Source organism: Pinus tabuliformis, chromosome 5_2, assembly GCF_031772625.1.
Source record: "Pinus tabuliformis cultivar Carrire ecotype Pingquan chromosome 5_2, CPIR1, whole genome shotgun sequence".
Classification (NCBI taxonomy): domain Eukaryota; kingdom Viridiplantae; phylum Streptophyta; class Pinopsida; order Pinales; family Pinaceae; genus Pinus; species Pinus tabuliformis.
In genome coordinates, this window is record NC_142306.1 from 153,988,627 (window position 1) to 154,005,489 (window position 16,863).

The 16,863-nt window shown below is 40.4% G+C and overlaps 1 protein-coding gene across 1 annotated transcript in view; it reads left to right on the forward strand.

Moving 5' to 3' along the window:
• LOC149157982 (uncharacterized) overlaps nucleotides 1–16,543 on the forward strand; it is a 46,876-nt gene extending 30,333 nt beyond the window's left edge. The window contains exon 5 of the mRNA XM_089436068.1: nucleotides 15,975–16,543. Within this exon, the coding sequence (XP_089292194.1) occupies nucleotides 15,975–16,029 (55 nt within the window). The 3' untranslated portion in view covers nucleotides 16,030–16,543. The remainder of the gene's footprint in view (nucleotides 1–15,974) is intronic.
• The last annotated feature ends 320 nt before the right edge of the window (nucleotides 16,544–16,863 follow it).

Below are 16,863 nucleotides of genomic sequence, written 5' to 3' on the forward strand. Positions count from 1 at the left end.
CCCAGACTGCATGGGTAGGATGCCTCAACAGGAGAACTAATCATCCTGTCCACAGGAGAACGAATCATCCTGTCAGTGGATGCCACGTAGAACTAATCATCCCGGCCCACAGGAGAACTAATCATCCTGTTCCACAGTCGCCACGGAGAACAAATCATCCTGGCCCATAGGATAACTAATCATCCTGTTCCATAGTCGCCACGGAGAACAAATCATCCTGGCCCACAGGAGAACTAATCATCCCATTCATAGCGCACCACTAGGGGAGGGTGAGTTGCCCTGTGGTCGTATGTTGCTCCAGTAAGTATCCCAAGCCCCCCAAAGCTCCTAGAGCTCCCAGAGCTCAATGCATGCAACATGCAGGACCCTTATAAGAAGGTCTCTCAACAACTCCAAGTCATTCGGGAAAGTCACAAATTTGACTTTTCCCCGGGGCTTTGACAAAATGTCTGCGACCTGTACATTAGTCTCAATGCGATGGAGCCTCCTCGCTCATCGACTCACCATATTGCAGATAAGGCAGTATCTGATGTCTATCTGCTGTAGCAATCATCGAATGCGAGATTCCTCAATAATCGAATCCCCCCTTTGGTTGTCACAGAGAATCACAGTGGTATTCATCATGTGTACAAACAACTCACTTAAGAGCTTCTGCAACCATGCAGCTTCACATGAGATCATACTCGTAGCTATGTATTTAGTCTCGACGGTGCTTATATCAACTGACTTCTGCTCCCTGCTCATCCATCATATTGAAACAGAATCCAAAGAGAACTAGCACTGAGAAGTGCTCTAGTGATCCTCCACACTGCCTGCCCAGTCAACATTCAAATAATCATGCAGTTTCATATTTCCTGCAGTGTATCTCAATCCATGAGAGATTGTGCCCCGAAGATATCTCAGAAGATTCTTGGCACCAACCCAGTGAGGCTCAACCAAATATGAGCTCACCATTCTAATTGCAAAACATATGTCCGGACGGAAGTTCACCAAGAACATCAACACGAATGAGTTTATGAAACTCAGAGGCATTTCCCAAATATGGTCTGACATCACTACCATATAACTTCTGAAAGTTAAGATCCTCGAGGTAGTCACAGGCTTGCAGTTTATCATTCCACATCTAGAATCCAACTCCCTCTTACTTCTGCAAATGAGAGGGTCTGCACCTGTCAAAAATAGGTCGTCCTCATAAGGTGCCGGCATGAGAGGTCTATCATCCACAACCTTTGGGTAATGGTTTGGATCGGTTTCACTCCTAGTGAATCTCAACTTTATCAGACAACTATCAATCCTCTCATACTATGCCCAGGGTGTTTTGCTTCAAGTCATAGAGGGCTTTCTTCCACTTGTATACATGAGATTCCCAATCATGAATCTCAAACTCCTCGAGTTGTTCCAAACCTGTGGACCTGCTGCATGAAGGGAATGGTCCCCTTATAAGTTTTTCCTTCAGCACATCTCAGACATGTACCTTCATGCTCTACTTGAATTTAGACATCCCTATCACCATTTGACTCACATCAGGTAGGGCCCCATAGGTAGACCTCCGGTGTTATAGATGCGATATGTCAATTGACATGATCCCTAATGGACCATCTTGCAAATTGATACAAATTCCCAACCCTGAACCCATGAGAAAAAGCATATTTGAAAATTATATTTTTTAACACGTACCTTTCCATCGATGAATTGCACCTTGAAACCTTTGACTTCCATTTAGATGGACACCAAGTTATTCTTGCGATCAGGTACATAAAAGAGATTCTGTAAATGAATCGAGTTACCCTTATTCAATTGAGAGTTAACATTCCCTACACCCTTTCTGGGATAGGTGGCATCGGCTCCAAGTATAATCCCATGATTGTTTCCATCTCTACCAAATTAGAGAGTGCACCCATCTATCCGATGAAGTGCCTTGAAGCACTACAATCTATAAGCCAGATTCCCAAAGAATCTGAAGGAGAGGGCCAATACAAGATAATAGTTCTTTATCTTATCAGAAACAACATTTGATTCTTCATACTTGGGGTTCCTTGCTTTCTATGAAGAGTCAGCCATTTCCTTGATGACCTGCATTACCTGTCATTCCTTTGATCATTGAAGATGTCCCTGGAATGATTGTTATCATCATCAAGTGATGTGTCCCTGCCATTTAGACACTCGTTCGCATAATGGCCGAACTAGTTATCTGCCTTTCCTTCCACCCTGAGATCCAATTTTCCAATGAAGTGATCTTTAGGTAGGTCATATTCCACTGTGCCATTCTGATAATATTCTCTGCTTCGACTTCACCCTTGGTGGATTTGAAGAGGGATGAGGAATCCACTGTTCCTTTTGTCCTTTCCCAACTGTCTTTGGTGATTGCTCTTTCACTCTTGCTTGGGCATTGTCTTCACCTCAACTCTGATACCATGTTAATTTTAGGTATGTTCTATGCTTGGAGCAATTTATTTCAATTTTCACAGTTAGCTCCATATCTTTTCCAGATTAGCAATCACATCAGCATTAAAGTAAACTGTAGATAGAACATAAACATAAATCGCAGAAGACAAGCCAAGACAAGAGGACACAAGATGTGGTGCTAGCCAGGGACAAACCCCAATGTGGGGAAACCCTTGATCAATTCTTCTTATATGTTCTTCAATAGTTCAACAGAGAGAGAGAGATAGTACGTTTACAACAAAAGTCAACACTTTGACTTATCTAGATAAGAGCATAGATCATCTCTAAGAAGATGATACATGAGATCAGTTGAAGACATGTTGCTTCAACTAATTCTCCAGGGTGACTCCTTCACCTATCGTTGTGCTGCATTTTGTCATCATGCTGCACCTCACCGCGCTGCACCATGTTTCACCCATCATCACTATGCTGCATCTCATCACGCTTCATTAATCATCACTGTATCCATCACTGTACTGCATTATGTGCCATTGCTGCACCATGTTGCCATCCTGACCTATGTGTTGGCTGCACCTTGCTTGCTTGTTGTCCCTTGCTTGCTTGTTATCCCTAGCATGCTTGTTGTCCTTAGCATGCTTGTTGTTGCATGCTAGTTGTTCCTTGCATGCTAGATGTAACATTGCATGCTTGGTTTATGTGCTGCTAAGTACCATACAATTGTCCTAATGTTCGTTAGCTGTCCCTTGCATGCTGCTCTCCTTCGGAGACAGATGCTTCGGTTGTTTCGGCAGTTCCCGGTAGTTCTGGCAGTTCTAGCTATTCCCAGCAGTTTCGGTAGTTCCGGTTGTTCCCAGCAATTCCGACAGTCTCGGCAATTCCAGCTTTTCCGGTAGTTCTGACATTTCTGGCTTTTTCTGGTTTTTCTGGCATTTTTGGCTTTTTCGGCTTTTCCGGCATTTCTGGTTTTTCGAGCAGTTCCGGCTTTTCCGTCTTTTCTGGTAGTTCTGGCAGTTCCGGCTTTTTCGGCAGTTTCAGTTTTTTTTGCTTTTATGCCCTCTAGATCAGGGCAACGTTATTCCTTAGGATCTCTCCTCCTACTAAAATCCAAAGACAAGTAGAGAGAGGAAGAGATCCCAAGTGTGTTGAAATGACTTGAAGGCCACCTCTATTTATACTAAAACGTTGAGCACATGTGGGGTTTATTTGGTTGCTGGCCGACCTTGACGAATTGTCTTATAACGCAAATAAATTCATAACTCCATGAATACTTATCGGAATCAGATGATCTTTAGATCAATCCTACACCTCTTGATGAGAGGGATCCAAGAAAAATATCAGCTGCCATAAATAAGATGACCCACATGGAGTTTGGCCCTAGTTGCCAATTTTAACATCCCTCCTATAGAATTATAAACCAAGTGTGGGCTTCCCTCTTATTAGCTACCGTTGTACTCTAACATGTGACCTAGGGTTGCCCCTTCTCATCCCCTACTCCATTCATCTATCTGTCACATGCCACCACCTTTTGAAGGATGTACCCTGACTTTATCATCCCCTTTAAAAGTAGAAACCACCTAATAGGATTATTGGTTAACCCCATTTGGAGTTTAGGAGACATTGGCACATCTCGAAGCCCATTATGGAAGGGCAGGCCATTATGAAGTCCCCACTTGTGGTCCATGATTTAGTAAGCTCATTTACTCAATTTATTTAATCACATGTTGTATTGGAAGGCTAGGGGACACATTGGATCTTATGCAAGATTGGAAATGGTCTCCATTTTGGGTTGGCTTCCCTATACGGGGTCCTAATCCTTTAGAGGGCTACATTGGCACTTGTAGGGTGTGCATTAAGAGCCATGGGTCTCTGCAACACTAGAAAACACTCAATGGATCCCCACAGCCATTCAAAGATTGCTCATGGTTCCCTTATTGGATTAAGGAAGATGCCCCTGATCCATCATGCTCGGTTGGCCCCATTTTTACACCATACACTTGGTAGATGATCCAGGCCTTGCACGATGATGTGGCACCACCTTCACCATCATCCTAGCCCTTGCAGGCGGTCTACAGGCATCTTTGATTTGTTTGGAGACCCATGAGGACACTTGTGTGCCCCCACGTGTCATTTGGAGCACCACAAGTTATTACAAGGGGCCAATCCCTTGTCCACTGCTTTTGAGGGTCCTATTCTTCATTGTGGCACCCATGGACCTCATTAGGCCTCTTAGAGGGCCCTACGACATGCATAGGTTATTACTTGACTTCTTAAGAGGCTTACTTTTTCATTTATGAGCTATTTTGGTGGGCTTGTCACCAAAAGATGAATTATTAGAACATTATTTTATTTTTGGGGCTTATTTAGACCAAGGAGGCTAATTCGAACTCCTAATTTGTGTATAAATACAAGTGAGATGAGCTCATTTGCTCATCATCACTATGGATTGGGTCCCTTTTATCTCTTGAGAATTTCACACTTTTTCTTAGTGGATGAATTGGAGCTTTATGGATGAATTTTGATGTGTGGATATTGGTCTATCTTATCTTGGAGCTTCTCTTTTTGTCAATTGTGGATGGCTGGACATATTCTGTTACATGTAAGTACACGCTTTTAATGTTATTCTTGTTTTAGTTTGTCATATACATTAGACTGAGATTTTCAATAATTTTAGGGCTCATTGCTGCATTCATTTACTGCTTAAAATTGTGGAATTTTGTCTCTATTATAGCATCTCTCAATGTATGGGCCATGTAATATGAACAAAATCTCCCAGTGGTAATTCTAACAAAGAATTCAACCTTGATAAGCCATCTCCTTTGCACATCGAAGTATAAGAGTTGCAAGATTGCTTCTTTTTGACCTAGAAGGCTAGCGAAGTGGTCTTTAGGCCTCATTGATTGGGAATCAAGAAATCCTACTCATATTCATCATAGACCCCATTCTCCCAAAGACTAAGAACTGATCTACCCAAAGGTGGTCACCAAAAATCATATTCTTTCACCTTCTTCCAGGTCTAGCCAAGTTGGGGTAACTAGGGCATCAATACCTCGACAAGCTAGCCCTCCAAAAAGTTTGATCTCCTAGGGTCTCCTGTGTTGGTGTTTCCTCAAGCTCTCCTCCAATTTTGAAGCCATTCTGACGGTGGAGTTAGGAGAAAAGCCAAGCCCTAGCTCTAGGATCAAACTTTGCCTTAGCATCCCCAAGGCTAGTACCTGATAGGATCAAATCAACACCTTCAAGTGAAAATTCTTTTTTTGATCTTTTCCCCACCTTGTCTAGGGTAAGAACATCATTGGTTGCTATACTCATTCCCCCTATCCTAGACCAGGGCCACTTGGTCTCGTGTGGTCACGTTCCTTTGAAAAGACAATTCTTCAAGAACTATCCGGGCTACTAATTACAATAGGGATTGGGCAGTTCCTTCATAAGTCATATCACATAAACCTAACCCTTGAATCCTCCTTCCCAAGAAGACGTTGTACTTTGCTTAGAAAGCAAACAAGCCTTATCCTTCTAACTCTTTGGGAAAGGGGTTGTTTGGGTCACTCCACATCATTTCATTGACTTATCCTTCATCGGTGACTCCATAATATACCGGGTCTCCTCCCATCGGTGAAAGTCCGTAAATAGAAGAGAGCCTTAGCTGAGGTGACAGTGGGCTAAGTCTCCATTTGTTGCCCTTGGCCTAGCATTTACCCTTTAGGTACCCTGCTAATTTGAGCGGTAACATGGACATTGGCATCTTGATTGGGAATGCCTTTAAACTTAGGCATCCAACCCCTAATCCATCCCTTTATTTCGGGAAGCTCTAGAACTTCTTCAGGATCAAGGTGATCATAGGGAGATGGAGGAATACAATGCTTTTGATAGAAGTCCATCTTTCATATTTCCACAAATTTGGAGTCGCCAAGGTGAATTTTAATGCCTTGATAGATGCTTGCTTTGTTGAATTTCCACAACCTTGGAGTCTAGGATAGAATCTTAAATCTCCGACGCTACCAAACCAAGAATCTCAACAAAGCTACTTTGCATAGTGGAACAATATAATGTAGTAAATCAATCATGTGCACAATAAGAAAAATAACAACAATATATGTAACCCAACTTCGTTATATTATCAACATATAATACAACAGTCTAGGGCTCCCATTCAAGGGATAATGACCCTCAAATATCCACAAGTACAAGAATACAAGATACAATAACAATCTTGCTACAATCACAACATCTATGTTGTATCTCGTTTCGCCGGTGTGTCTGATGACCATTTTACCAATTCTAGTACAAGTGCCATCAAACTCTAAAGAAAAAAGGAATACCACTGCATCATTTATCCCTCCCTTTCTTGTGGAACCATAGCCCCTTTATGACTCTATCATTGTCCATTTGCTGGGGTGATGTATTTTTATTATTGATATTCAAGTTATTACATTGTTAGGCTCTCCAGCCTTTCATCAAGTACAAACATACCTTATTAATCCAGGGATCAAAACTTGGGTATTATGTTCCCTTCCCCCTTATTTTGGCACTGTCCTCATTGCACATCACAATGAAGTTGTACATGTATATAGAATTTTCATCAAAAATTCAAAACTAACAATGGGTATGCCTCCCACAATGCATCTTCCAGCTCCCATGTTGCTTCTTCAGGGTTGTAGCATGTCCACTAGATCTTTACTTTTCCTATGGATTTATACCAGAGCACCATGTCCTTCCTAACTAGTGTAAGCACTAGCTATACCTGGAAGTCTCCTTTTGGCTTCACCTAAATCAAAGTCCAACCAATGACATGGTTAGGATCGTGCACACTTTTTTGGCAAAGACACATGAAACACATTAGGCACATTTATTGATGCAAACAATGCAAACATATAATATATATGCAATTGGTCCTATCCCATCCAATCTTTCAAAGGGACCACAAAATCTAGCGGCAAACTTGGTACAACTTCCTAGCTTCAATGAGCTTTTATTAGGTTTCACTTTCAAAAATACATGCTCTCTCGCTTTAAATTTTCTATCTATCCTGCTCTTATTTTCATAACTCGTTTCCCTATCTTGTGTTGCTTTCAAATTCTACTTAGTTTTAACCATATGCTCTTACATCTCCTTGAGCAATTATGGCCCAACTATTACTTTGTTTGTTGGGTTGTCCAAGATGACCTTATTGATCAATCTAATGTGTGATAAGATTAAACATATGAACATGTGTGATGTGTGTAATGAATGGAATTCTTTTGGTTTCTTATGCTATTGAGTGTGTTGATCTCTGCTCACTTGTGGTGCTTAGGTGTTATAGTGGTGTCTTTAAACACCATCTCTTCTTGGAATAATTAGCTCTTTGCTCTATGTAATTCCCCAGTTCTCCAATAGCTCCTTAAGCTATATACACTTCTTCAAAGTTTTAAACATGTTTGGAGTTGCTTATCTAATGCCCTATGTCCTATGAGGATGTGATTAAAAAATGCTTTACATATGAAGTGTGGAAAATTCAAAAGGGTATGTTCTCAAACACACAACAAACTGCCAATTTGGTTGTGAATAGAAACCTTCTCATTCACAATGACAAGGTTGTAGGAAATTAAGCCATATAATAGACCATTGAGATTGAAAAGATCCAATCCAAGAGGGAAAGGTACTGGAACCACTAAATTTACATGCCCCAATTGTAATACAACTACACATGTTCATATAACTGTGTTGGGAAGCGACTTTATGGAATTATGCTAGGCGATAAAAACAAGAGTAAGGCAATAGGAGTCAAAACCTACGATAAAGTGTTAGCAAAAGATAGAAAATAATTTAAAATACATTAGGGAAGAGGAGGAAGCAAAAAACAAATCCAAAAAATCAAAGGTTATATCTAATATGATCCGAATTGAAACATTATATTATTTTTCATCTATCTCGATGCTTTCATATTGGAAAAAATTGGAGGAATCAACTTGCAGGGTCATTTTAACAATGGGTCCTGTTACCGCTCAAACTAGCAGGGTTCCTAGGAGGGGGTCCTACAGAACAACTACTAGGTCAAGGGGCAACAATAGAGCGAAAGCCCATTGTCACCTCAGCTCAGGCTCCCTTCTCTTTATGTATTTTCACCAATGGGAGGAGACCTGGTATGACGGGAATCACTAGGAAGGATGGATCAATGAATGGATAGAGAGTGATTCCCAAGGCCTATTCACAAGAGAGGCTCAAATAATTGGCTTGCTTGCTTTGAAAGCAAGGTGATTGGCTCTCTAAGAAGGGCTATGGGGATACTTAGACCTAGGGTTGGTGAATAGATTTTAACAAGATGTATCCTAAACCTAAGAATCCTGAAGGAGAAATGGCTTCTATGTGACCCTTGCGGAATGTGAGTTACAAAGTTGTGGGAACACACAGGACCAAGTGGACCCATAATTAGGTCAAGGAAGTGGAATTGATCAATCAAGGAGGGGCTTGACCTAATTGTGGAAGGGAAGAGGATCAATGGACAAATATTCTTAGAATAGAATACATTGATCCCAATGAGGTCACTACCCAAGGGAAACCTAGGGCAAGAAACGATCTTTGGGCTAGGGCTTGCAATATCTCAAGATCCCACTGTCGAAATTTCGTGAAATTTGGAGGGCCTCTAGAGGAAACCCTAGCGCAGTAATGGACAAGAAATCGAAGTCTTTTGATGGCTAGAACGTGAGATAAGTGATGCCCTAGATGACCTGTGGAGGCTAGGCCTAGAAAAGAGGAGAGGTGAGAGAAATATGCGTTTAAAGTGACCACCTATGGAAGGACCAGTGCCTTATCCTTTGGGAGAGATGGAGTCAGGGGAATTTATGGTTTGGAAGAGGTTTAGCCAATCAAGGAGGTCTTCAAGCAACTTTGCATGACATTAGGGCATGAGAACAACTACTTGAGATCTTTATACTTTGATATGCAATAATTGATGACTTATCAAGATGTATTTCAACAAAATAATCTCTAGGAACATTCACCCATTCATACATGGCCCATGTAATGATGCAACACTATAAAAGATCAAAATTTCCACAATTTCGCATAAGAAAGTAGTAAATTTCAAACTTGTATAGCAAAAATCCCAGCAACATTCATGTGACAAAGTAAATAACAAGAATAAGCATGAAAAAATCACTTACATGTACAAAAGAGTATATCCAATCATCATATTATGTCAATAATGAAGCTCCAAGACGAGAAATAGATCCAAACATCAAAATTCATCCATAACATCTAAACTCGTCCTCCAAAAGGGAATGCGAAGTTCTCAAGAGCTACTACATCCCAATCCAAGTGATGATGAGAGAATGAATCACCTCTCATCTATTTATACAATCTCTAATGAGTTCAATTTATCTAATTTGGCCTAATTAAGCCCCAAATAATAAAATAATGTGCTACAATAACATTCCTTGGTGACAAGCCCAACAAGATAGCTCAATAACATAAGAATAAGCCTCTCAAGAGGGCAGAATGATCAATATAGTGAGTCGTTGGGCCTTTGAGGAGGCCTAATGAAGTCCAAGGGGTGCCATGATGTGAAAATGGACTTCAAACATAGTGGACAAGGGGTTGGCCCCTTGTTTTCCAAGCAAGAAGTTGTGGTGCTCCCAAGTGGGTGTGGGGGCACAAGGACATCCCCATGGGTCTCCAAGTGGATCAAAACTGCCTATGGACCATTTGTAAGGGCTAGGATGACGACATAAGCCCTCCCTCTGCAGTGGGAGACATCCTCTAGACCTTGGAACACCTGCCAAGTGTATGGTGCAAGTGTGGAGTCAACTGGGCATAATGAACCAGGTGCATCATCCTCATCCAAAAGGTGGAACACGAGCAATCAATGATCAGTGTTGGAGATCCATGAAGTAATCTCTGCTATGGTGGAGGCCCATGGCTCTCAACGCTCACCCTACAAGTGCCCATGTGGCCCTCTGGAGGGCTAGGACCCTGTATAGGGAGACCAAGCCCTGAATGGAAACCCACATGCAATCCTGCATAAGATCCAATGCGTCCCCTTTCCCTTCAATACAAAAAATCATTAGAATAATCAAGTAAAAGAGTTTACAAATCATGGAATCAATGAGGCACTTCATGGTGGCATGCCCTTCCATAGTGGGCTTTGGCATGTACAAGTGTCTCCAAGTTTAATAAGGGGGTTAGTCAAGGACCCTATTAATTGGTTTTACCCTTTAAAGGGGGTTCGTCCATGGTACATCCATCAAGTGGAAGGTGGCAAGTGATATAATAATGGAATAGAGTGGGGGTCAAGGGAAGGATCCAAGCAATATGTCATGGGACAAAAGGGTAGCTATAATGAGGGAAGCCCACATTTGGGTATATGATTGTAGGAGGGAGCAATTGTGGTACATAAGTTACCTTGGGCTTTGTTTTTCCACCCTTCTTCACATGCCTTTTTCCTTTTATTGATTTTTCTTTGTAATTGCTCGGGACTCTAGGGGATGAGAGCATGATGTGTGGTATATAACAGTAGGTACCCCCCTTTAAGGTGGGGTATTTCATTGCCCAACAGGGGTTGGGACAGTCATCGGTTCCTTAATGTGGAGGGGGCTCATCTAGGGCCCATAGGAACCAGGGTGATGGCCATATATAATGGGTAGAGCTTATGTTTAGCTTTTGCCCATGTGCTAAATTTGTATGTCCCGACCATCTTTTGCATTTTGTGCTACATTTCCTATTGAGAGTGGTTGAATTATGCCTTTTTCTTTTCTTTTTAGCTGCATCAACCTCCGGGACATCGTTCTAGGCCCGACCCAAGGTGTGGGCAAGGGGAGGGGGAGGCTAACCCTATGTGGACCCGAATGGGAAAAATGATGAATGGGGCTAAAATGAGTGGAAGGAAGTGATGTATATGGTGTCGGGAAGCGGGACCACGCAACCAAAATTGGGATTTCCCACGTAATGCCAACCCTAAAGCTAACGGTCAGTAAAAGAGATCCCACGGGACTAGGATACAAAACTAACCACGAAATCAGGCAGTGGAGACAAGAGTACAAACCTAGCCTACTCTTTCCGCTGAATCCCCCAACCAATCCATGCCCAAAAGTGCCCATGACAAGTAAGGAAAATTACTCAACTATACCAATGAAAAGCCATACCTTCGGGGTCGACCAACCCACCATCAAACATACAATCATAACAAGTGGGCGAGGGAACACATGGCTAACTCAGGTGGCAGAGATAATGGTACATCGAGCTATTTAGTCGCTACAAGGGGCTGCTGGCTGTTCGCTGAGGACCATCTAGGAGAAAAAATTTCTCCTATATACACTACCCACAAGTGGTGGGTAACATTTGGCTCCAACTATGACATGAGCTCTTGGAGAGGTGCATGAAGCTACTTGAATGGGAACACCAACAACCTCTTGTTACCGCAGACCTATCACCTACACATATCAAAGACCAAGCAACACAGGGCAACATGTTTTTGTGGTGTCTTATGATCAGCCATGCTTAGGATTAAGCCATAAAATCAACAAGAAAGTAAAATAATTTTCCATGCCAATTTAATCTAAATGCAACTAACCTACTATGCTAATATCATATGATGTTAGTTCTAATGCAAAAATCAGTGTGCAATGCATCTTACCCTAACATGCATATGATGGAAATGCTAATTGTAATCATAAAGCTAGTGCAACCAACATAGCATTAGATCAACATAAACAAGCCTGCCTATATTATTATTCATGTAGCAAACCCCAAAGTGAATGTGGACACAATCCTATGGAGGATGATGTGGGTGGGACGTGGGAAAATATGACCTCCATTCAACGTAATAGGAAGTCCTAGAAGAAGGTAAACAGGTCAGTCTAGAAGTGTGGAGCTTCCCTTCTAGGTACAGGATGGAAAAATGAAAGATCGAACTCAAGCACTCCTTATCACAACCCCTCTTCATAATGTTATGGTTTATGGATGCCATAAGGTCATGATGGGAAGAAAAAGGGGACTCAAAACACGGTAGGGGGCAACAGATTGGTTTCCCAATGGAGTAATTTTATTCACAATCCCGAGGGTATGAGGGGGAATCTGTTGCCCAATGGATTAATTTTATTCACAATCCTGAGGGTATGAGGGGGAAGGAGGGATGCATCTAGTGGATGGTTCTTCCTCAACATCATACCTAGGAGGGGAAGGGATCATCAATGATTGTGATAGTGAGCAAGTGGGCAAGGCGAGGGCTAATGGATAATGTAGCTATGTTGTTGGGATGTTGGAGAAGGTAGGGGAGAGTAAGGCCTTTGTCAGTATCATCAGCGATGTCATAATTAGAGCCTGCTCTTTCTAATAAGCCTTCTTCATGCTGGGAAAACAATGATCCTCCCTTTCAAGTGAGGGTACACATATCATCGTGAGTAATATTCAGGAGAAAAGGAGAATCAATTTCAACCTCATTTTCCATGTCAGTATCATCAATAGGGCTATTGTTGAAGTGATAGTTGACATCCCATTTTCCCTTTTTAATGCATAAGAAATCAGAAATATCATTTTTCAAGGGAGCTACAATATCCACGTCTTCAAGAGCCTTCTCTTGAATGAGCGACCCTTCTTCATTATGTTCTTATTTGTGGACTTCAAAGGGGCCTTCATTCATATCAATTCCAAAGTGGCCAATGACAACTGATTGACTACAAAGAAGTGAAAAGTGTTCATGGAGAGGCTTATCAGACCTTATTGAGGTCATAAGGAGAACCATGGGGCTCCTAAGTGACAGCCTAGTATTGGATCAAGCAGAAACCCAAAACTGCTGTTTAAAGTGTCGTAGTGCAACTGATACATGTGTATGAAACTGGATAAGATGTGATTGCCTTAGAGAGTTCAAATTTTGCCATTAGACTCTGTTGAAACTTGATACCCCCTGCCTGATGTACATTGTGTTCATTTATGTAATGACAAACTCAGTTTCCTTACAAGAGAAAAAGCCTTTTGAGTTTTGATATTTAGATAAGGATTTAGAAATTGTGTGTACACCTATTTTTTGATGCAAAACTTGTTCAGAATTTTTTTATCATGCACTCATTCCTCATACTAAAACGCCTTTTATAGTTTCTTAAAGGTGTCAGACTGCAAAGCTTCTCAATCAACCACTTATTTACATCTGATCAGACGACTGTGTAAGTTGCTAAAGGTTAACATCACAACACCTTAGACACCATATACAGTCTTTAAAATGGTTGACCTGATTTATATGCAATTAATTGACAGTCGATCTTTGATGAATACCAATTTCTTTAGCAATAGCTTTCCTTTCTTGATAGCAAATCAATGCAATGACTGCATAAATGGAAAAAACTGAAGTACTTGCCAGTACAAGGATGCCACTGTGAATCAGTTGGAGATGGTAACTCACGAGCGTAAGACATTTCTAGTTATGGAATTAGTTTACAGATTACAATGGCTTAAAAATGGAAATGATTGAGGAGAATGAATGTACCCTTAACTTTTAGCTTTAGTGAGACAGGAAAGATACGTATTTTCCCCTTCCATCCTCTGTTTAAGGAGTCCGTAACTTATATAAATAGCTCCTGTTGGGCTGAACTTGTAATTTTATTATCATGCTATTATAAATTAAGTCTTATAATTGCCAATGAGCTATTTTCTTGCCCTCTTACGATGTAAAGACAAATCGGACTTGAATGGATAAAGTTTACCAAGCTGTCCGTATGATTTATGATTTATTTTGTACTTTGTATGAGACACCTGGTTCCCAGTGATTTGACTACTGAAGTCTATGGAGGGAACATGCCCTACTTCACTCTAAATTTGAACCTATGACCTGCTAAAAAAACACGTTCCTAACCTATTACGCTGACTCAGGCTTTTAATTGGTCCAATAGCACAACAACAACAACCTACATGCCATCTCTTCCTGTTATAATGTAATTTCTGAAAGTCACAGGCAAAATGGCTTTCAGCATAGTCCTTGTCACTATTGCAGTATTATGATCAAAGTTCGAGGATTCAGATTCAATTTTTAAGACCCCGTAAAAAAAAATAAAATCATGGTATTGTCCAGCTTCACAAATTTCCAACTCGTGCAGTCTTCTACAGTCCTGTATTACGTTTTAGACAAGCAGGCTTCGCCGCTTGAACTTTAGCAATAGTCCACCAAGTTATGTCGTCTTCGACATTTACAGAACTGTCGAACTGTGCATGCCAAAATGGTAATGTTGACCCATATGTATGATATGTATGATGCCAAAAAACCTGATACATGTATTTTTTCACATAATGGTAATTTGCGAAATCCATGTTTTGTGACTTTGTATAGCAGAAGGGTGGAAGAGTATTGGAAAGGAAGATTTCAATGCAAGGCATTGCTGGAAGATTGGTACAAGAGGGAGAAGAAAACAAATGAATCATTAGAAATTTCTATAGAAAACACAAAATATGCTGAAAAATCATGATATGAGGAAGAACCGCTCAAAAAATAGATAGCGCCGAGGAGAAGACGCTAAATTGTGATTCACTTTTAGAACTTTGACATTGGTTTCCCCGGCTTCGTTCTGGCCTAGAGTTACGATGAGAAATAGTAATGCCAATGCTGAAATGTAAATCCATTACCATTTCCAAGGAACTCAAGGGTAAAGGACATATACAGAAAACATATCCTATACCATGTATAGTACCAAAAAGTTGAGAAAGAGAACTAAGGGTGTTGGGTGGATGTTTGTTCTTCTTGCCACCTGGGTTCAATTTCCACGAGGCTTGGTTTCAATTTCTACAAGTGGCATATTGGTCTAGTTTTATAGTAAGAATAATTTTTTTTTTATTTTTTTTTTTATTTTTCAATTTTAATGGCATTATAATAGGCAAATCTCAATAAACTGAAACGTGGTAACTTATTCTAGACTGCATGTTTAGCACGTTTAGTTATGATGGGGAAACTGTGAACAGAAAATGGAGAAACCAAGGGCCACACAAGTATAAACAAAGTCAAGTGATGTGTCAATCTAGTTTCGTTATGAAACACTAAATTAATCCAGTTTTCCAGCAGCATAAGAGTTCTGGCACAGGCTAAAATAAATATGCTGGCAGTGAATCCTCTCCCAGTTGCTAAGTTAGGTTTTATAACTCGTATGTTATTCTTAACCAGGCTAAATGGGTCCGAGACATTGTAGTCGTTTCGGGAAAAATGTTATTAAATTAAGCGAACTCTTAAATGTGGTATGGTTCTCTGGTAGAAAGATGAGAGATCAGAATTTTCAGAAATATCAGTTTAAAGATATGATGATATGGGTTTGGTAGATAGATATGCCTAATATAAATTATAAGGGCTGCGTTGCCATATCAGAAAATGCTACTTTCCTGCATAAAAAATGCTGTTTTTCTGCAACGCAAGCTGTCTTAGCAGTTTGTATCCTAGCTTGACATTTGCATGAAATACTGTACTCTGTGTTAAAATTAAAGTTGAACTAAAAACATTGGATTACTGGTAATGTATATCATGCCACATATATCACAGACGGACTTTTTCTAAACACTGTTTCCATGCATTTGTCTTTCTATTAAAACAGTAAGTTGAGCAGCTGTCATATTGTATGCTGCAGGCTTGAGAAAACAGGTCGTGGATTTGGTATGCGTGTCCCCGGGAAAAAATCATAACTGATAACCATGTTGGAGCAGTCATAGTATGGACAGAGTGAGGCATGTTCCCTTGAGAGCGTGACAAGGTAGGGAGGAGAGGTATATTTTGGCTATATTGGCTAAATAGGAAGGAGGTTTAGTGGCAGATAGACACAAACCAGTAAAAGTTTAAAGGTGGTCATCATACAACTATATGCACGCAGCACAAACAAGCAATTTCAGATCAAGGGGCTCGCGCCATTATTATTTTTCCAGGTATATGAAAATTTCCTTGTAAGGAACCTACTGTATATCTAAAAAGTGCCATACATATTGGATTTGTTCATTTATAGTCCAAAGATAGATGAGTTGCAGTTCAATGAAAAATTGGCAATTTGCCTAATAACCTTTGTTTATTATTTTTTACCATTTTAGGGGAGTTTAATAGGCATGCGTTTCTCCAAACAGGTATCTGTATCCTAATATAAAACCCTATGTATATTTCTGAAAAAATGGAAAAAATGGAAAGCCTTTTTCCCCTGTATTTACTCAATTTTTTTTTAAGCAAAATCCCTTGTGACTATTTGGATGTTCATCTGTATTTAGAAACAGAACTCTATACTCGGAAGTTCGTTTACAAAGCACATGTATGTGACATTCTAAACGGGTACAATAATTCTGCAAAAGAATATGGCCATATACAGATAACACAACAAATCGGAATTTCACTCACTCTTAGAAACAATAAAAGAAAAAGGAAAGTTGAAGTTAGAGGTTGGTGAAGATATACAAGTAATGAATATTAGAGTTGTTTCTTTTAGTTATAATTTTTCTTATATAACTAGTACAGTCATATAAATTAAATAGTTGATA